Source organism: Scyliorhinus canicula, chromosome 17 (genome assembly GCF_902713615.1).
Source record: "Scyliorhinus canicula chromosome 17, sScyCan1.1, whole genome shotgun sequence".
NCBI classification, from domain to species: domain Eukaryota; kingdom Metazoa; phylum Chordata; class Chondrichthyes; order Carcharhiniformes; family Scyliorhinidae; genus Scyliorhinus; species Scyliorhinus canicula.
The window spans coordinates 96,071,124-96,093,597 of NC_052162.1; the positions used below are offsets into that span (position 1 = coordinate 96,071,124).

At 47.7% G+C, this 22,474-nt stretch overlaps 1 protein-coding gene across 1 annotated transcript; it reads left to right on the forward strand.

The window, feature by feature from the left end:
- Positions 1-1,078: 1,078 nt before the first annotated feature.
- Positions 1,079-22,317, forward strand: LOC119952370 (regulator of cell cycle RGCC-like). The gene is made up of 5 exons (XM_038776075.1): positions 1,079-1,283; positions 6,119-6,280; positions 12,797-12,874; positions 18,525-18,587; positions 21,922-22,317. The coding sequence occupies exons 1-5, from the start codon at positions 1,256-1,258 to the stop codon at positions 21,930-21,932; spliced, it is 342 nt and encodes a 113-aa protein (XP_038632003.1). The 5' UTR covers positions 1,079-1,255; the 3' UTR covers positions 21,933-22,317.
- Positions 22,318-22,474: the final 157 nt, after the last annotated feature.

Here is a 22,474-nt window from a genome sequence, read left to right on the forward strand (position 1 = left end):
ATCCACCCTATACCCGTAACCCAACAACCCCCCCCTTAACCTTACTTTTATTAGGACACTACGGGCAATTTAGCATGGCCAATCCACCTAACCTGCACATCTTTGGACTGTGGGAGGAAACCGGAGCACCCGGAGGAAACCCACGCACACAGGGGGAGGACGTGCAGACTCCATACAGACAGTGACCCAGCCGGGAATCGAACCTGGGACCCTGGAGCTGTGAAGCATTTATGCTAACCACCATGCTACCCTGCTGCATGTCACAAGCATCCCCCTATACCCACAGTCCAATGGCCTGGCGGAATGGGCAATATACGCAGCTAAGCACCTATTTGAGAAATGTGCTCGGGGTCACACAGATTTCTATGCTGCACTCCTCAACTGCAAAATAATAATAATATTTATTGTCAAAAGTAATGTGCCTAGACAGGGTCTACCCGTGCCAGCACAACAACTGTTCTCTAGGCGCTGCAAGAGCACAATCCTCCCCCCTCCAAACGTTACCCCTCTTCCCCAACCTCCCCCCGTCCCCCCCGGGACTGTCTCTAACCTCACCACCCCCTCCCCCAAACTCACCCCCCTCCTTCAACCTCACTCCCTCTCCTCTAACCTCGTTCTACCCCTCCCCCAAATTTACCCTCTCCCTCCTCACCATCCCCCACCCCGAGAACGTCACCCCTTCCTCTCCCGCCCAATTGCCCCCAACCTCAACCCCACAGAACTCAAAGGCGGAAGGAGGGTTCTGGGTTTGGAGAAGAGAAATGCACGGTCTGAGAGTCGTACAAATTCAATCATGACTTAAAAAAAAAAATTTGATAAGGCCTGAAAAGGAAAAAAAATACAGAGGAAGGGAGCGGGAACGGGGTTGTGGGATCGAGCTAGCACAGACAGGATAGGCCGAATGGCCTTTTTGTGTGATTCTGTGATATTTTCATTGGGACATCCAAACTTAAATAGAGGAGGGACCTTCTTCCGCAGCAAACTTCACAACATCACATTCAGACTGAAAGTTTATTAATTTAGGAACCTTCAGGGTGACGTGTCGGGGATTCCGCCTGGTTTAAAATTCCGATGACATCAGGGAGTTTTCCGCCTTATTTTCTGGCTTCCCGCTGACTGGCTGCAGCGCCCATCATTCAGACCCTCCCTGGGATTGTGATTGGGTCGCTCAGGGCTATGGGGCGGCACATTGAAGTGGATAAAAGAACACGTCCCGTTTTAGAAAGTCAGAGAGAAGCGGAGTCGAGCCATCAGCATGGATTCAAATGATGCAGTCAATTCCGGTAAGAGACTGGGACTGGGGACAGCGCCTGAGGACTGAGTCTGCCGGGGACTGGCACTGAGACTGCCCTGGACTGTGTGCCTGGGACTGGCACCGAGTGTCTGGGACTGGCACTGAGTGTACCTGGGACTGAGCCTCTGTGCCTGGCACTGAGTGTGCCTTGGACTGCACTGAGTGTACCTGGGGCTGAGTCTCTGTGCCTGGCACTGAGTGTGCCTTGGACTGGCACTGAGTGTGTCTGGGACTGGCACTGAGTATGTCTGGGACTGGCACTGAGTGTGTCTGGTATCGAGTGTGCCTGGGACTGGCACGGAGTGTGTCTGGGACTGAGTCTGCCTCGGACTGGCACTGCGTGTGTCTGGGACTGGCACTGCATGTGTCTGGGACTGGCACTGTGTGTGTCTGGGACTGGCACTGAGTCTGCCTGGGACTGGCACTGAGTCTGCCTGGGACTGGCACTGGCAGTGAGTGTGTCTGGCACGGAGTCTGTCTGGGACCAGCATTGAGACTGGAACTGAGTGCCCCTGGCATTGACTGAGACTGAGAATGCGTCTGTCTGGGACCAGCATTGAGACTGGGACTGAGTGCCCCTGGCATTGACTGAGACTGAGAATGCGTCTGTCTGGGACCAGCATTGAGACTGAACTGTGTCACTGGCATTGAGTCTGAGACTGAGAATACGTCTGTCTGGGACCAGCATTGAGACTGGAACTGAGTGCCCCTGGCATTGAGTCTGAGACTGGGACACGCATTGGCATTGAGAATGACACTGAAACTGTCACCTGGTCTAACACTGAAACTTGCTCAGAGTCACAACTCGTATGTTTCACTGTCAAAAGGAATGAAATTATTTAAAATAGTCACCTAGTCAGTGGTGACTCTGCGGCTGCATCACTGTGTGATGAGCCAGCGAGGACAAGCCTGCATCTCTATTAGAAACAGCACATGTTGCAAATTGTAGGCAGGTATGGCGGCGAGTGTGGGAGAGAGAAACTAAATTGATGTTTGGAGTCAAAATGCTTTGCAATTCTGATGAAGATTTTAAACTTTAACCATGTTTCTTTCTCCACGGGTACCGCCTAAATTAGTGAGCATTTCCTGTTCATATTCCAGACTTTCAGCATTCACTGCTTTCAGATGGGGCCACTCATAGTCTGTGAGGTCTGAAACTTTAAGATAATTTAACTGTTTCTGATCACCCTCCCTGATAACTTAATCACCATTCTCGCTTAAAATGTCTTTGAAAATTCGTTCTTGGGGCATAGCTATCAATAGCAAGGCAGCAACACAACACCCAGCCCTTGCTACCCTGAAGACATGAAATGAAAATGAAAATCGCTTTATTGTCACGAGTAGGCTTCAATGAAGTTACTGTGAAAAGCCCCTAGTCGCCACATTTTGGGCACCTGTCCGGGGAGGCTGGTACAGGAATCGAACCGTGCTGCTGGCCTGCTTGGTCTGCTTTAAAAGCCAGCGATTTAGCTGAGTGAGCTAAACCAGCCCCTAAAGTTAAAATGAGTATGTAGGACTGGCGTCGCATGTGGAGCAGGCTGGTTAAGGGGGCGGGAGGTGGGAAATCCTGCAAATTTTAATAATTTTCCTCTGGTGTCAGCTCACAAATTGCCAGATTTATTCAGCTTGCCTTATTATTGGTGGCATCGAAAGGCTTGATCGTACATACCCAACCACAGGAGTGGTGTTTGGGTGTCTGGACTGTGAAACCCGTGCCCAAAGCAATCAGAGGCCTCCAGTGGATCCGGCGGTAAAAGGAAACAGGCTTTTAGGGGCTCATTCTTTGCACAGGGTCCCTACTTGAAAATTGCTGCCCCTTGATTGCAAGAGGCCCCAAGAAAAGGAGGGGCACTTATTGGATTCAGTGGCGGAAAGGTCATTTAGAGCATTGAACATTTGCACAGGATCCATATTGAGATCAACACTGTCCAGCAGCAAGTAGCCTGCTTGATCGACACCCTACCCACCAATTTAAGCATTAAATGCAGTGGCCGCAGAGTGTACCATCTGCAAGATGCACTGCGGCAACTTTGACCTCCCACGCCTGTGACCCCTACCATCTGGAAGAAAAAGTGCAGCCTGGGAACAGCGCCACCTGCAAATTTCCCTCCAAGTCACTCACCTTGGAACTATATTGGCATTCCTTCATTATCGCTGGGTCAAAATCCAAGAACTCCCTCCTTAATAGCACTGCGGTGTACAGACAGTTCAAGAAGGCAGGTCACCACCACCTTCCCAGGGGCATAGTGTTGGGCAATAAATGCCAGCGACTTTCATCTCTTGAGAAAAAGTTGTTGAAAATCTATCATAAAACCAGCTGCTGCACCTGCCTTCCTCTGAGTATTAAAATCTAGAGCTGGCTGCTGCTGCTGCCTGGACATTTCTGAGGTTAAGATAAAGTGTTGCAGAGTATTCAAAGGCCTTGTGCTGAGGACTCATTCATGAGGTGAGGGTAAAAAAAAAACCTCTTTAAAATCCCAATGGGTCTCTCCTTCAGAATCTGATTGGATGGCAGCTGCAGCCAGGATGGAAGTTTACCCTAGGTAAATAAGGTGAAATAATCCAGTTTTGATTTAGACTACGTCCCGGAATTATGTAATTCTAATGATTTCATTCAAACCTTTGTGTAATTCACCATACTTGGAGTAAAGGACATGTATCGATTCGCTGCTGGCTGGTTTAATTAACACTGGGAGACTGAGATATATATTATCCTTCAGTCATTGCCTTCCACCTGGGATTGTGACGGAGCTCTGGCTTGCTCTGGCTGCATCATCTTTCATGATCTCAAGACATCCAAAACTGCTTTGTACTGAATTCAATCAATTTCCATGTAACAAAATCCCACAGGCAGCAATGTGGTAACGAAGGGCAGCAGGGTAGCATGGTGGTTAGCATAAATGCTTCACAGCTCCAGGGTCCCAGGTTCGATTCCCGGCTGGGTCACTGTCTGTGGAGTCTGCACGTCCTCCCCCTGTGTGCGTGGGTTTCCTCTGGGTGCTCCGGTTTCCTCCCACAGTCCAAAGATGTGCGGGTTAGGTGGATTGGCCATGCTAAATTGCCCGTAGTGTCCTAATAAAAGTAAGGTTAAGGGGGGGGGTTGTTGGGTTACGGGTATAGGGTGGATACGTGGGTTTGAGTAGGGTGATCATGGCTCGGCACAACATTGAGGGCTGAAGGGCCTGTTCTGTGCTGTACTGTTCTATGAAGATGGCACAATGGTTAGCACTGTTGACTCACAGCTCCAAGGTCCCATGTTCAATTTCGACTTCGGCTGACTGTGTGGAGTTTGCACTTTCTCCCTGTGCCTGTGTGGGTTTCCTCCGGGTGCTCCGGTTTCCCTCACAGATGTGCAGGTTAGGTTTATTGGCCATGCTAAATTGCCCCTTAGTGTCCAAACATTTTGGTAGGGTTACGGGGATAATAATAAACTAAAGAGAAAATGCTGGAAAATCTCAGCAGATCTGGCAGCATCTGTAGGAAGAAAAAAGTGCTAACGTTTCGAGTCCGATGACTCTTTGTTAAAGCTTTGTCAAAGCAGCTTTGACAAAGAGTCATCGGACTGGAAAGTTAGCTCTTTTCTCTCCCTGCAGATGCTGCCAGATCTGCTGAGACTTTCCAGCATTTTCTCTTTAGTTTCAGATTCCAGCATCCATAGTAATTTGCTTTTATCCAGGGGATAATAATATCTTTATCAGTGTGACAAGTAGGCTTACATTAACACAGTACTGTTGTTACTGTGAAAATCCCCAAGTTGCCACACTCCGGTGCCCGTTTGGGTACACTGAGGGAGAATTCAGAATATCTAATTCACCTAACAAGCACGTCTTTCGGGACTTTGTGGGAGGAAACCAGAGCATCGGAGGAAATGCAGACACAGGACGAACGTACAGACTCCACACAGTGCCAGGGACCGAAGCTGGGAATCTAACCCGAGTCTGGCTCTGTAAAGCAACAGTGGTAACCACTATGCTACCATGCCCTGGTAGGGTGGAGGCATGGGCTTCAGTGGGAAGCTCATTCCAAGGGCCGGTGTAGACTCGATGGGCCGAATGGCCTCCTTCTGCATTGTAGGGATTCTTTGATTCAATGATCAAATAATCTATTTTTTAGTGATGACCTTGGTTGAAGGTTAAATATTAGATGGGGCACTCAGGAGAACATCCCTGCTCTTTGAAATCATGACTTAGGACCTTGTACACCCAGCTGAGAAGGCGGGCAGGGCATCTGAAAGACAGCACTCTGAGAATGCAGCTTTCCCTTAGTACTACATAAGTGTCATCCTACATGGTGTGCTCATGTGTTCGGAGCCGAACCTTAACCCCTGTTTTTCTGACTCAGACATGGGAGTAACACTGAAGTACATTTACTAATCCCCCCTGTTTTTTTATAAAATCCTTTCATGGAATGTGAGTGTCACCAGCAAGGCCAGCATTTGTTCCCCATTACTAATGAAGTGTGTTGTCAAATGCCTATAAATGGAAGTACAAACCATACAAAGTACAGAAAACACTGGATAATCTCAGCAGGTCTGACAGCATCTGTGAGGAGAGAGAGGAGCGAATGTTCAAGTCTGGCAGACTCTATGACATTAGCTCCCATCTCTCTCCACTGATGCCGTCAGACCTGCGGAGATTGCCCATTATTTTCTGTTTCAGGTTCCAGCATCTGCAGTAATTGGCTTTTACTACAAAGTACAGTTGGATTGTTTGACGTCAGATAGCAAAGGTGATTACTTTTCATGTTTGCCTGAGCACGATAAGAATATTTACATTTTATTCATAAAGCAACCTGGCTAAGTGTGACTTTTGAAAATCTTTTCAGTGTGGGATGAGAATGAATTTGATGCTCTCCTGAATGAATTCAATACAGTCATGGAAGACCTCTCCTGCCCCACAAACAATGGTGTTCAGTATGAGGAGCACTTGAATCAAATGAAGATGAGCTCCGCCATTGCTGCTGACAGTGGAATCGATGACTCGGATAGTGAGTGATGCAGTTTTGTATGATTATTGGGCATGGGAATGGGAGGGCTGGGTAACAATTATATTCCATTGCTACAGTTCAGATGTTTTATTAAAATTTAGAATGGGCTGAGTGTAATCATGTCTTGGGATCTGCTTAATTTGCACGGACTCACTGCTGAATAAACAGGAATAGGGGGCCGTCTTTGTGCAGAGGTTCGTAGTTAGCAGGAGATGTTTGTTTTGGGGAATGTAAGAGCAGACTGGTGGGGTCACAGATCTCTTGGTTTGGGAATACATTCTTTGATGCTCACATTTGTAAAATGTGACTGAGCTCATGGGGGAGAAAGGATTAAGATTTGCTAATGGGGGTAGAAGAAGGATGGGAGGAGATCCGTGTGGAGCATAAACACTGGCGTTGAGCTGTTGGAACAGACGGCCTCTTCCTGTGGTTTTGCAGGATGCCATTCTATGTTATTGGTTTTGGAGGCATGTGGCATTTAAAAAAAATAAAAATTTTTGAGCTGTAGATGTGGATGGTAACGCCAACATATATTTCCTGTCCCAAGGTACACTGTGAAGTTGGTGGATACTTTCTTGAATAGTTAATCATGGGCTTTCTTGGTGATTATGGAAGTTTGTTAAGAGTCAACCACACTGGCATGGGACTGGGGGTCAAGTATATGTCCGACTGGATAGAACATAGAACAGTACAGCACAGAACAGGCCCTTCGGCCCTCAATGTTGTGCCGAGCCATGATCACTCTACTCAAACCCACGTATCCACCCTATACCCGTAACCCAACAACCCCCCCCTTAACCTTACTTTTATTAGGACACTACGGGCAATTTAGCATGGCCAATCCACCTAACCCGCACATCTTTGGACTGTGGGAGGAAACCGGAGCACCCGGAGGAAACCCACGCACACAGGGGGAGGACGTGCAGACTCCACACAGACAGTGACCCAGCCGGGAATCGAACCTGGGACCCTGGAGCTGTGAAGCATTTATGCTAACCACCATGCTACCCTGCTGCCCTGCTACCCTGCTGGATAATGACAGTAGGTTTTCATCCCTAAAAGTAAATAGTGAACTGGTTGAGATTGTACAACTATGCAACAACATCCCAGTGAGATACCAGATTATTCCAGATTTAAGAGGAAACACTGATTTCCATTTCTAAAATTGCCATGGTTTTTAAAAAAAAATTATTTCTGAGATATAGGCATCACTGGCTAGACCAGCATTTTCATTGTCCATCCCTAATTGCTCTTGAGAAGGTGGTGATGAGCTGCCATCTTGAATCGCCACAGTTCATGCAATATAGGTACATCCACCGTGCTGTTAGGGAGGAAGTTCCAGGATTTGGACCCAGTGAAGGAACGGCAATATATTTTCAAGTCAGGAGGGTGAGTGGCTGGGAGGGGAACGTCCAGGTGGCGGTGTTCTCGTGTGCTGCTCTTGTCCTTCTAGCTGGTAGTGTCGCGTGTTTGGAAGGTGCTGTCTAAGGAGCCATGGTAAAATCCTGCAGTGCATCTTGTAGATAGTACACATGGCTGCCACTGTGCATTGGTGGTGGAGGGAGTGAATGTTGGGAAGGGGTGGCAATCAAGCGGGCTGCTTTGTCCTGGATGGTGTCAAGCTTCTTGAGTGTTGTTGGATCTGCATTCACACAAGTAGGGGGAGAGTATTCCATCACATTCCTGATTTGTGCCTTGTAGGTGATGGACAGGCTTTGAAGAGTCGGGAAGTGAGTCACTTGCCACAGGATTCACAGCCTCTGACCTGCTCTTGTAGCCACAGGATTAATATGGCTAGTCCAGTTTAGTTTATAATCAATGATAACCCACAGGATGTTGATAATAGGGAATTCAGTGATGCTATGGCCATTCTATAATGGGTCTTAACCTAGCATCCTAATTTTTAACCCAGGCTGATCACCAGATCAGTAACTAAACACTTCCCCTACCTACAGTACAAATTGAGTTTGGTTGTTTGGTTGCTTGCCAAGGCTCTCTTGAAACAGTAATAGCTGCTAATGTTGCTCTATGCATGGCCGCACTATTGTTTTCTTACTCCCCGAGGAAACATTTTATCCTGTTGCTCTAATAATAATAATAATAATTTTATTGTCACAAGTAGGCTTACATTAACACTGCAATGAAGTTACTGGGAAAAGTCCCCAGTCGCCACATTCCGGCGCCAGTTCGGGTACACAGGGAGAATTCAAGATGTCCAAATTACCTAACAGAACGCCTTTTGGGACTTGTGGGAGGAAACCAGAGCACCCGGACGAAACCCACGCAGACATGGGGAGAACATAGAACATACAGTGCAGAAGGAGGCCATTCGGCCCATCAAGTCTGCACCGACCCACTTAAGCCCTCACCTCCACCCTATCCCCGTAACCCAATAACCCCTCCTAACCTTTTTGGTCACTAAGGGCAATTTATCATGGCCAACCCACCTAACCTGCACATCTTTGGACTGTGGGAGGAAACCAGAGCACGCGGAGGAAACCCACGCAGACACTGGGAGAATGTGCAGACTCTGCACAGACAGTGACCCAAGCTGGGAATCTAACCCGGGTCCCTGGAGCTGTGAAGCAACATTGCTAACCACTGTGTTACCATCCCACCCATAAAAATGGACTTCTTAATCTTTCCATTTTTATAAAGTTCGTTTGGATATCTTTTCCCAATTCATTAACTCATCAAAACAAAAATGTCAATAATCTATGTAAATGACTTTTCCCTGGTCTGAAACAAAGTGGAAATAGTGCATGAATTAAAATTTGCTTCAATTTTTTTGTGGTGTGTAATCTGGCAAACATTTTATTGATAGGAGATGTAATTGAGCATTCCCCGGATATCAATGACATCATTGAGGGTTCTAGAACAATAAGTTCTAACATGAACAAACACTAACTAGTGTCTACCGTAACTCTAAAATGCAAATGGTGCATTTTGTTCTTTCAGATAGGCTTGGGTTTCTATTGGTGTTGAAATCTGTGCCGCGCCTTTAGGCTGGGATTCGGCAAACATTTATATTTATCCTGGAGTGAGCTCTAATGTGCCTGATTTTTAATACTCCATTTGAAGTATTAATCTCCTTCTATTGAACAAAACTCTATTTATTAGAACGGGTTTTACGTAAAAGAGTTAATCATTTTCAAGTTGTAAGTGTGGTTGGTGTGCTGCCCTGTTGAAAATTCTGTCTATCGAAAAGGACATTAAAATCATACTTCATCTGCCCTCTCAGGTGAATGTAAAAGATCGCATGGTACTCTTCAAAGAAAATCTGGGGAGTACCCCCGGTCATTATTTATCCCTCACTTAACATCTCTAAAGGAGATTATCTGCCTATTATCATATTGCTAATTGTGGGTCCGTGTGTACACAATGACTGCTACATTTTCTACATTATTACAGTGACTGCACTTCAACAAGTACTCCATCGGTTGCAATTCTCATTAGAATGTCATGAGGTTTTTGCAAGGTGCTATTCTAAAGCAAGTCCTTTTTTCTTGCAATTAATGCTAACATGAATTAGGGTGGGACAGCAACACATACCATGTCACTGCCCACCATAGTGGAGAGAAGGCTGAATACTTTCCTTCCATATGTGGGTGTCTGATTAAACCTGCAGGAAGAATGACGTTACCCCTTGGCCCTACCGTGTTGATACAATGGGCTCGCAATTTTTTTTTTTTTTTAAATAATTTTTATTGAGAAATTTTGATTTTATACAACAATAACGCACCTTAGTAAAATACCGAAAATAACAATAATATTAACAATCATATACATTCGCCCCATCCCCATGAACAACCCAGCATTTTAACAACAACGCAAATTAACACACTATAAAGTTACAGAATAAACACTACAATAATGCACCCCCCCCCCCCCGGGTTGCTGCTGCTATTGACCCAGTTACCTATCTCTGAGCCAGGAAGTCCAGAAAAGGCTGCCATCGTTTATAGAACCCTTGTATTGATCCTCTCAGGGCAAATTTGACCTTTTCCAATTTTATAAATCCCGCCATGTCACTGATCCAGGTCTCCACGCTTGGGGGCCTTGCATCCTTCCATTGTAACAGAATCCTTCGACGGGCTACTAGGGACGCAAAGGCCAGGACACCGGCCTCTTTCGCCTCCTGCACTCCCGGCTCCACCCCAACCCCAAAAATCGCGAGTCCCCACCCTGGTTTGACCCTGGATCCAACCACCCTTGACACCGTCCCCGCCACCCCCTTCCAGAATTCTTCCAGTGCTGGGCATGCCCAGAACATATGGGCGTGGTTCGCAGGACTCCCCGAACATCTGGTGCACCTGTCCTCACCCCCGAAGAACCTACTCATCCTAGTCCCGGACATATGGGCCTGGTGCAGCACCTTAAATTGGATGAGACTAAGCCTCGCACATGAGGAGGAGGAGTTGACTCTCTCCAAGGCCTCCGCCCAAGTCCCATCCTCTATCTGCTCCCCGAGTTCCTCCTCCCATTTAGCCTTCAGCTCCTCCACTGACGACTCCTCCACCTCCTGCATTACCTTATAGATGTCAGACACCTTCCCCTCTCCTACCCACACCCCCGAAAGCACTCTGTCCATCGTCCCCTGCGAGGGCAGCAAAGGGAATCCCTCTACCTGTCGCCTAGCAAACGCCTTTACCTGCAGGTATCTGAACATGTTCCCCTGGGGAAGGCCAAATTTATCTTCCAGTTCCCCCAGGCCTGCAAACCTCCCGCCAATAAACAGGTCCCTCAATTTGCTGATGCCCGCCCTTTGCCATCCCCTGAATCCCCCATCCGTGTTCCCCGGGATGAACCGATGGTTGCCACCCAGTGGAGCCTCCATCGAGCCCCCTGTTTCCCCCCGATGCCGTCTCCACTGTCCCCAGATTCTTAGGGTCGCCGCCACCACCGGGCTCGTGGTAACCCTCTTGGGGGAGAGCGGCAACAGTGCCGTTACCATGGCACCCAGGCTTGTACCTCTACATGACGCCATCTCCATTCTTTTCCACGCCGCCCCTCCCCCCTCCCATCACCCATTTACGCACCATTGACACATTGGCTGCCCAATAGTACCCCAGAAGGTTGGGCAGCGCCAGCCCGCCTCTATCCCTTCCTCGCTCCAGGAATACCCTCCTCACTCTCGGAGTCCCATGTGCCCACACAAAGCTCAGAATACTGCCGGTCACTCTCCTAAAGAAGGCCCTGGGGATAAATATGGGCAGGCACTGAAAAAGGAACAAGAACCTCGGAAGCACTGTCATTTTGACGGACTGCACCCTCCCCGCCAACGACAATGGCAGCATGTCCCACCTCCTGAACTCCTCCTCCATCTGATCTACCAGTCTGGTAAAGTTATGCTTGTGGAGAGTCCCCCAGTCCCTGGCCACTTGCACCCCCAGGTACCTAAAGCTCTCCCCTGCCCGCCTAAGCGGGAGCCTACCAATTCCTTCCTCCTGGTCTCCAGGGTGCACCATAAACACCTCGCTCTTGCCTAAGTTTAATTTATAACCTGAGAAGGTCCCAAACTCGGCTAGTAACTCCATCACTCCCGGCATCCCGGGCTCGCAATTTTAACCTCCCCCTCCCATCAGGGAACTGGCAAGTATGGCAGCAACATTGGCTTTGTAGCCTATTAACTTTTACTCCCCCTTGGAGTCATTGTGTTGAGTGCAAAAACATCAAACTGTCCAATCCCATGGGTTCCCCTCAGCAAATTAGATTTAAATTACCCAATGGATCTGGAAGCTGTGGTTTATGATCCTATGGTTTATGATCCTAACCCAAATGTATCGGAGTGCTGCTTTTCAGATCTTTTGACTCTGCTTATATCATAATCTGCTATATGTGTAGGATTCAAATGAGAATTTGTCAACTTTCTCTGAAATTGGCTGGTAAAATGGGTCAGTGCCAGCTCATCAGTTTCATTTGCCTGAGCTAAAACATCCTGACAATCAAAATGGTTCTTAAGCATGTTACTTTGTTTCTCTTCCCCCTCAGGAAAAAGGGGGAAAACACGGTTGCAACTTTGGCTTGCATTAAGTGTGCTCCGTTTCAGTATCACTTCTTGCATGTGGTCACTATGCATTAGTGAAGAATGAGTCACATTCACTTTCAAAGATCCTATTCATATCAGATCTTTCATGACCACAAGATATCTTCAGGCAATTAAGTACTATTGCAGTGTCATCACTGTTGTAATGCAGGGACACACAATAGTTAATGCATGCACAGTAAGATCCCACAAATAGCAATGAGATGCATCACTGATTAAACTGGGATACACATCCTGTTTTGAGTTGTAGGGTTGAGGTAAAAAGAAAAATCATGATGAGGAACAAAATATTGCAATAAATAATCTAAAAAAGTGTTCTGATTCTGGAACGTTGGCAGAATGGACTCCAGCGCTGCTGTAATCTGACCTGTGAAGTTGGTGCTAGATATTGATCATTCATCTCAAAAGGTGGCTGGGCAAAGAGCAGAAGAAAGCAACACTCTCATATCTTTGACTTTTATTACTAACAGGTACAGGCTCATCTGCTGGGAGCAGCTTAAACTGTAGTATTGAGAAACTGAACTCTGTGGACACAACAACATCCAAAGGTAGGAAATAAACAATTTATATTATTAAATCCTCCTAGTTTTGCTCTTGGTACTCCTGCAGTGGTGGCAGCAAATGTCTAGATACCCTTGATGATGAGTAACTATAAGTACCGGTTATACTGGCTGATGCTATCGTTCATCATCCCATACTAAAGTCCTTATTGGAATTGTACATTGTTGGAATGAAGGTATGTTCCAGTTGGAGTGATGTCAATTATTGTAGAACCCTCAATTATTTCAGTGACATCCGGGAAATGACGTGAACTTGGTTTCTTCTAATTGATTCCTCAGCTGCCGGAGATATTTAATACTCGGGAGTTGAGTCATCGACTAATGCGGGACCAGTTAGTCCAAATTACCACTGAACCTTCCTTGCTTTCAAGATCACCATCCCCACAACTATGTTCCTGCCCCCCCTCCCCTACTGCCTTTCTTATTCAGCAGGGGCTGTATGCATCTTGCTTTCATTTATTCTCCCATTCCCCATCTCAGCTGGCCCTTTGATCTTCCCCACCATCTTCCCAACAGAGCGTATACAAATAACCGCTCTCCTTCAAGAGATTTCCTCTCTTTCCAATTGGCTGCATTGTGTATTACCACAGCTCTCTCCATATCCTCACCAGGCCATCCTTTGCTTTCGCTACCATGGGGTGGGATCTCGCTCAACCTTTCCCTCTCTCAAAGATTTTGTTCTCCTTTCACCTTGGTATGGCAATGTTGAGACACCAACAACCAGACGTTTATTCCAAGTTGATAGATCTCTGTGTATTTGCATTTCAATGAAATGAAAATCGCTTATTGTCACAAGTAGGCTTCAAATGAAGTTACTGTGAAAAGCCCCTAGTCGCCACATTCCGGCGCCTGTTCAGGGAGGCTGTTACGGGAATTGAACCGTGCTGCTGGCCTGCCTTGGTCTGCTTTCAAAGCCAGCGAATTAGCCCTGTGCCAAACAGCCCCTCATAAGGTAAGCGTATTCTTGCCCAGATGCCATGGAGCATGGATTGCTGGCTCTCTCCTATCAGTCGTGGTTGTTTGTATAAGCAGCGTGTATATATTGTACCTTTACATTGGGCCTCTCATTAACGGGTATGGTATTGAGGATTGGTGGCCAGGTCGGGATCGCCCAGCATTGAAGAGAAATAATACTGAGTCCAAAGCATTTGGAAGTGTTTATGAGTGTTGCACTGCTTGGAAAGAAAGTGGTGGTGGGATGATGTGAGGGAATAGCCTGAAGGCCAGGTTAATAGTTAGATTTATAATTAGATCTCTGGATTGTCCAATTGATTTATCCATTGTTTTATAGTTCTTACACTTCTTAGTAAAGAATGAAGGGTTTGTTACCTTGAATTTTATTTTGGTGCAATGATTATGATATGATTGGCTTATGAGGTAGAAACGGTAGTGATGTACCATCAATTGAACGCGAGACGAGTTGCTGGACAAAAGTATGGCTTTAATCTGCTAGATGTTAGCCCTGCGGTCGATTACAGTATAAGGACGACCGCCGGGAGTACTGGGTATTTGGGCGGGGTTAACTCAGCCTCTCGACCAATCGTGGAGCCGTCACATGATTGGTCTCAATCAACCGGTCGAAAGGCACATGACCAACCAGGGCCAATGGTAAGCAGGTGTTCTGCAGCAATGGCAGGCAGCTATGCTAATCATACCACCACAGGTAGCATAGTGGTTAGCGGAATTGCTTCACAGCTCCTGGGTCACAGGTTTGATTCCTGGCTTGGGTCACTGTCTGTGCGGAGTTTGCACATTCTCCCCATGGGTTTGCTCCGGGTGCTCCGGTTTCCTCCCACAGTTCAAAGATGTGTAGGTTAGGTGGATTGGCTGTGATAAATTGTCCTTAGTCGCCAAAAGTGCCCTTAGTGTTGGGTGGTGTTACTGAGTTATGGGGATAGGGATGAGGTGTGGGCTTGGTAGGGTGATCTTTCCAAGAGCCGGTGCAGACCCATTGGTTGTGAACATAAGCCTGATCTTGCATGTGGGTTTTCACATCTAATAGGAGCAGAAATGCTGCCTTACTCACCAGCATTGGGCATTCTGCCAGTTGCATGTGGGTTTTTCCGTTGGGGGCAGAGCTAATCCGAGCAGAAATCCCCCCCCCCCCCCCCCCCCCCCCCCTTCCTCACTCACCAGCTACGGGCTTTGTGCCAATTGTATCACCTTGACGACAACCCTGGGTGAGACCAGTACCTTATTCCCGTTCCTCGTGACTCTCGGTACTGCTCAGTCACCTTGTCTCGCTAACACAGTTAAATTTCTGCCAAGAATTTGTGTGCCAACATGACCTGGCTGTTGGAATTAATTGTAAACTCCCTTGGGAGAGGAGTAGAGACTGAAAGTGCAGTTAAGGGATTTAAATGAATTATACAATTGGGCACAGAAACACCAAGTTGAAGCCCGAGAAACATAAAATACTGCAACAAGCAAGATAAACAATGTCTGATAAGTATAGAAACAATTGAACTGGCGTAGTAAGATTGAGAAAATAATTTGGAATAATTGCTTCAAATGCCTGGACAATTTTGCAAAGCAATTAATAAGTGATAGAATATACAGGGTGGTCGGCTGTATGCAAAGTTCATGGTAAACTTTACCATTCATGGAAATCACCATACCTCAGTAGTTACTTTAATTTTACTCACTAACACCCCTAAAAGAGTATAGAGAAGAACAAAACTGATCCAACTGTTTGCTGTATTAGGGATTATGGGGGTGATTCGATAGAGGTGGTCAAAAATGAAGGGATCAGATGGAGGAGGTGAAAACAGACTATTTCCAATAGATTATGAGTGAGGAACAAATCAGGGACAGGGATGTTTGATTAGATGTAAGATATGAAAATATTCGCTGGTTTAATCTTTGGTATCCATTCAATAAAATTAGATGCTGCTTGCAGATAATTGCTGGGATAGAAATTGAAACTCGCACACGGTAAAAATCCTTAGGGGCTAAAACAAAACTGTCGGCTTGAGATGTGCTGCCCATTGCACACAGCCCCTGATGTTCAATTCCGTTTTTTTATTTCCTTGTATGTGACAAAATCGAGGCATTGTGGCACCAAGGGGATTTTCACAGTAACTTCATTGCAGTGTTAATGTAAGCCTACTTGTGAGACAAATAAAGATTATGATGGGTAGCGTCTCTGCCCCTGAGCCGATGCCCTGGGTTCGAGTCCCACCCTAGGACTTGATGGCCAAGGCCAAAGCGGCCAAACAGGTTGAGAATCAACCATTCCAACTCCTGCCAGTGGGAGGCGGTAAGCGTGGGAGAGATTCCTGATCATCCACGCTTGATGTGGAGTGGTGCCCCTCAAGCTATAAGCCATGGCGACAGGCTAGCGACTTGAGGAAAAACCTCACTGTGGGATAGATGTCTGCCTTGTGAACCATTAGGTACAGGATGTGAAACACCAACAGCATGACAAAATACAGTCATTTAAACAGGGCAAGATTTTCTGGCCTGCCTGCGGAATTTCTCGACAACCCGCCATTGGCCAGCTGTGGGATCTTCTGGCCCTGCCGCTGTCAATGGGATTGCCCAGAATCTACCCCATGCTGCCAGCAATCCCACGGCAGGGATGCAATAATGCCAAGAACTGAAGACCATGCAGGTATGAACAGCTTGAAGATCTCGCCCACAGTAATTTGTGACCTTGGGCGGGATTCTCCGACTCGCCGCCGGGTCGGAGAATCGCCTGGGGCCTGCGTGAATCCAGCCCCTGCTGTCTCCCGAAGTCTCCGGCACCAGAGATTCGGCGGAGGTGGGAATCGCGGCGCGCCTGTCGGCGGGCTCCCTCCCCCTGGCGATTCTCCGGCCCGCGATGGGCCGAAGTCCCGCTGATGTCATGCCGGTCCCGCCGGCGGGAATCAAACCACCTACCTTACCGGCGGGACCAGGCGGCGCGGGGGGGGCCCGGGGCGATCTGGCCCCTGGGGGGTGCCCCCACGGTGGCCTGACCCGCAATCGGGGCCCACCGATCCGCGGGCGGGCCTGTGCCGTGGGGGCACTCTTTTCCTTCCGTGTTCGCCATAGTCTTCACGATGGCGGACGCGGAAGTGACCCCCTCCCCAGTGCATGCGCGGGGATGACGTCAGCAGCCGTTGACGCTCCGGCGCATGCGCAGACTTCCGCCGGTCGGCAAAGTCCCTTTGGCCCCAGCTGGCATGGCGCCAAAAGCTTTTCCCACCGGCCGGCGGGGCGCCAACCACTCCGGCGCTGGGGCCTAGCCCCTCAAGGTTAGGGCTTGGCCTCTAAAGGTGCGGAGAAATCCGCACATTTGGGGCAGCCCGACGCCGGAGTGGTTCACGCCACTCCATCCCGCCAGGACACCCCCCTCCCGCCCCGCCGGGTAGGGGAGAATCCCGGACCTTGTTTCACTTCAAACACAGTGGGCAGGATTTAGTGGCTGTTCGCGACGATGGAAATTTCCGGTCCCACGCCGGCACACGTGTTTCCCGGTAACGAGGGGTGCAGTCAACAGGAAATCCCGTTGACAGAGGCGGGACTGGTAGATTCTGCGGTGGGCCTCCTCCCCAGCCGAAAAACACACGGCGGGGGAGTCGGCAAATCCCACCCAGTGTGTAAAATTCTCCAGGTATATTTCTCCATGCTCCTTGCTAAAAGTTTGTCTTTTATTGGATTGGAGATGGTGCTAAAATATTCTTGGTCTCCCAGGCCCTGGAAACTTTACGGTGTCTCAGTAGAACAGGAACAGATTTGATGAAATTCCTGTGCCAGACGTCAGCAAGTTGTTCAAAGTGTTTCGGTCAGGCAATGTGGAAGTTAAACACAATAGAATATTTGTGATAAGCAAAATGCAGCGGATGCTGGAACCTGAAACAAACAGAAAATGCTGGAAAAACTCAGCAGGTCTAGCAGCATCTCTAAGGGGAGAAAGGAGAGTTGATGTTTTGAGTCCCTTTGGCTCTTCATCAGAACTGAAAGAGGGAAAATCTATCGGATACTATCCTGTGGCTGGAAGAGATGGCAACAAAAGTGCAGCAAACTTAAGAACAAGAGATAGGTGACCATTGAGCCTATACATGATTACATTACCAGGGCTCCAGGTTTGATTCCCGGCTTGGGTCACCGTCTGTGCTAAATTGCCCTTAGTGTCCAAAAAGGTAGGGTGGGGTTGCTGGGTAATGGGGATAGGTTGGAGGTGTGGGCTTAAATGGGGAACTCTTTCCACGTGACTTGATGAGCCGAATGGCCTTCTTCTGCACTGTAAATTCTATGATTCTATGAATACAAATTTCAAATCCCTCCAGGGTTTTACCCTCCTTATCTCTATAATCTTCCAGGACTTTGGCCAGTGATGTTGAAGGGGTGACAATATATTTCCAAGTCAGGATGGTGCAGCAAAACCAGGAGATGGTGGTATTTCCATGTGCCTGCTGGCCTTGTTCTTCTAGGCAGTGGAGCTTAAGGATGTGGGAGGTGCTGTCAAAGGAGTCCTGGGGGAGTTGCTGCAGTGCATCTTTGTCCGGATTGCTCTTGTGGAGCACCTTGAGGTGTTTTACTGTTTTAAAGGCTTGTTGTTGCTGTGGGTTAGTTGGATCCGAGAAGATAGGTTGAATTACCTTTTGAGTTATTCTCAACCTGTAGCTTAAATACTTTTTTTTTTCTCCTTCAGCCAAACTTGGAGACACAAGGGATTTGGAGGATTTTATTGCAGACCTGGATCAGACATTAGCAGGTACATAATTATTTAATCCGTTTTTTGGTAACTCTAATAGATTTACAATCTGCATTGCCACTTGTTTCATCCCCTCCTTGGAAGAATAAAATAACCATTTTCCTGAGCAAGCCATAGTTGACCATGACTGGACTGAGTTGCTACCACCTCCAATTGAGTTTTGTTGCCTCCTAGATTCTTTAACTGCTCTCCAGAATGGATATGTTGTCTTGTTGTCCCAAATATACATATGACGGGTTTAAAGCTGCTCCCCATTAGTAAATCTGCTCTGTATCTGGGATGATGTTACATACCCTGATTGCCACCAGTTCATTTCAGCTTCTGCGAGATCCAGTTGGCTCCGGATTAATTGTAACCATGGACAGGATGCTCCGTTGGGAGACTACCTGCCTTAAGTGTTTCCACACAGACCGAATTACACCCCATTGGGGGTGCTATTCGGTAAACTAGTCAGAATGTGCAAATGGGCCGGCAATCTGCCGGTGTGAATCCATTACCCAGCAACCCAACCCTACCTTTTTGGACACTAAGGGCAATTTAGCAAGGCTAATCCACCTAACCTGAACTTCTTTGGGCTGTGAGAGGAAACCGAAGCACCCGGAGGAAACCCACCCAGACACGGGAGAACGTGCAGACTCCGCACAGACAGTGACCCAAGCCGGGAATCGAACCTGGGGCCCTGGTAATGTAATTATGTATAGGTTCAATGGTTACCTATCTCTTGTTCTTAAGTTTGCTGCACTTTTGTTGCCGCCTCTTCCAGCTACAGGATAGTATCCGATAGATTTTCCCTCCCTCAGTTCTGATGGAGCCAAAGGGACTCCACTCATCCCACTTTCACTGCAGCCTCCAAGGTGGCTCACAGAAGACCTGCACCCCCCCCCCCCCCCCCCCCCCCCGCACTTCCAGGTCGAGAGTCCAAGATGGACCCCATAGCTCCATGTTAGAGGGAGACCCTCTTCCCCAGGGTGGTCGCAGACTCAAGCCTGCCCTCCTGAACACCGCCTGGGAGATGGTGGACAAAGGCAGTCAGCACTGCCAGCCTCACCAGGAGGAGATGGCTGGTGATCCGGAGGGGTGGGGGTCACTGGTGCGTTCTCTGCCCTGAGAGGGGCAGAGAACCCGGGAGGGTTCCAAAGGCCGTGGTGCAGGTACACTCTGGTTGGTGTGAGCTCTGCTGATTCCCTGCTTCCTCTGCAATGGGGCAGTGCTTCTGAGGAATGTTAGGCCCTGATTAAGCTTGGCCGCACTATACCCTTGATGAAGCAGCATGAGGGTGTCCAGAAGAGCGGCCTGGTTGCGCTCCCAGATGACCAGAGGCCTTCTGAGCATTTAAAAGACACAGGTAGCACTCAGCAGTGTAAGAATCTAGGAGCCTACAAGTAGCACCAAATGGGTGTGTTTAAAAGACAGCCTGTTGCAATGGCAGTCTGAGCCAGGCCACCCAGATCATGAGGGGGACACCACGAGTCCATGTACTTGGCACCAAGTAGCTCCCCGTTACTGCCCCTGGCAGCCAACCCCAGCAAGCTCGGCAGTTTTCAATGGATTTTCAGTACATTTTTGCCTCCCGCTCCCCCAACGCAGCCATGGCGCCCAGTCCCCATTTGTAAACACTTGTACTAACTTGCAGATGCGTGACCTCCTCCTGAGAGGGGCGGAGCAATGTGGAAGGGCACCGCTCAATTTTGCAGGAGACCCGATTCTCCACCCAATCACCATTCGCGTTTCCAACGTTGCGAAGACGAGAATCCAGCTCCTTGATGAAGATATGGTTTAAAGAGTTGAATAAAGAGGATGAATAGCTGGCTTCTACACTTCAATTGAATCTACCATATTGATTACAGTTTTCAGAAATCAATTTGCACATCCCCAGGACAAACCAGCAGAAAGTATCCAAGGCCAAGTCACCTCCCTCCCTTCATAATGCCCAGATTGAGACGGTTCTCTTGCAATTGCATATCATCAGTTTAATTCAGCAGGAAGCCTCCATTAACCAGTTCACAGAAGCACCTGGACAATGCCTCAGGTCAGTAAAGCAAGCAGCTGGAAACAGTTCTGCTGCAATTGCATGTAGTTCCCATCCTGAAAAAGGAAAAAACTAACCACCTCCTCACTTGAGGACCAACATTGCAAACCTCCCGACTATCAATATGTTGTCTTACCTGAAAGATGGTATCTCCAACAGTGCGGCACACCCCCAGTGAGCGTCAGTTTATGTGGCACCAATCAGAGTAGGGCAGAGGAGTTCTTCCTGGTGTCCAGGCCAATAGTTATACCTCAACCACATCCTTAAAACAGATTATCTGGTCATAATGTTATCACTGTTTGTGGTCAGCCCTCTTTCCTGCATTACTACACTGATCACAGTTCAAAAATACTGCAATGGCTCTAAAATACTTTGAGATATCCTAATGTTGTGAAAGATGCTATTTATATGTAATGCTGGAATTCTCCTGCCCTTTCCTCCGTTGGAATCGTCTGGTCCCACCAAAGACAACCCAACCCGCGGCACCATGGGCGAGGAATGTAAATCGCCATCGTCTTCGCCGGGGCCAGAAAATTCTGCTGGTGGCCAATCTGGCGTGTCACCTTTGTTGCCGGAAATCGCACCACGAAGAGGCTGGAAAATTCCGCCTGAATTCTTTGCGTGGGATTCGCCGTCCGGTTACTGCAGCAGGATTCTCCAAAGCTGCTGCAGTGAATGGGAGATTTGGCTGAGCGCTAACATTTCTGTCCTCGCTAGCAGCGGTAACGCCCAGCCTTTGTTTCTGACATCTGCAATTTGCAGGTGCAATAATGAACCCTTTTGGATATCGTTTTACTATATCTCCCTCCTTCCCCTCACTCATATCCTTCCAATCTAAAGCATAACTTCAAGTGTCAGGCTAAGCTAACCATCCTCTAAACAAATTTGCCTGTGGGCCAGAATGCTTTCACTAATTCGCTATTAAAAATAATGATTTGACGGGATTACCACAATTACCTTTTGCATATAAATCTATGAGAATTCCAAACAACTACTCATCATCCCCCACAGCCTCACCACACAGACGAACAAAATTATTGGGTGTGGCTGCAACAGTTTGATGTCTGATTTAACATGCTATGTCGAAACTCTGTTCTGGAAGAATGCTTCATTATTATGTAGGCTGAGGCAACTTTTAGACAGGAATTGTAATGCAGATTTGCGGGAGTCATTTCCAAACTCTGTCATTATTTATGTGATGTTTTTACTGCGAGTAAACAACACAGCCTGTAATGAACGGTCTTCCTTCCCCACTCCTAATTTGCTTGGCACAATGTAGAGTAAACATTCTTTCCCTTGTTACAGAGATGATGTAACTGGAGAAGAGGCACGTTCGCAAGAAACCACAAGTGCTGACCGGATGCAGCCTCGGACAAGCTTGACCTCTCATACTCCAGCACTCACTCCGAGGTTGACACGGTGCACTGACAGAACTGTGTGAGGGATGTTGCTGCCTTGTGCAGGCAATCGAGCTGCACAGGAAGGAGGTTGCTTTTGCAAATCGATGCAGTTTTCTTCATTGTTGCAGCAAACTTCCTCTGTGTCATCTTGAAAGCAGTATCAAGTTCTTTAGCACATTAAAGGCAACCGACTATCTTTAACACCATTTGATTCCTGCTTCGAAACTGGAGACCTACTTACCTGTACATTTTGTAAAGTAAATATTTATCTGTTTGAAACCAATTAAAATTGAGCTCTGTATATTTTGTCTTCTGAACTAATACTTCTCTAAACACTGGAGGATATAACCACCTTGTGTGGCAGCACAACGAGGTGATTGTGAAATGTACTTTTGTTCCCTATCACTTGTTTCTCTGTCCCAGGTGGGGGGAGGGGTGATGGTTCTTCAGAGGTTCAA

Excerpts from the sequence above, each read along its gene's own strand:
- LOC119952370 (XM_038776075.1), top strand. The coding sequence starts at position 1,256 with ATGGATTCAAATGATGCAGTCAATTCCG. Across the intron at positions 6,281-12,796 it reads TGGAATCGATGACTCGGATA|GTACAGGCTCATCTGCTGGG; the intron begins GTGAGTGATGCA and ends TATTACTAACAG. Across the intron at positions 12,875-18,524 it reads GGACACAACAACATCCAAAG|CCAAACTTGGAGACACAAGG; the intron begins GTAGGAAATAAA and ends TTTCTCCTTCAG.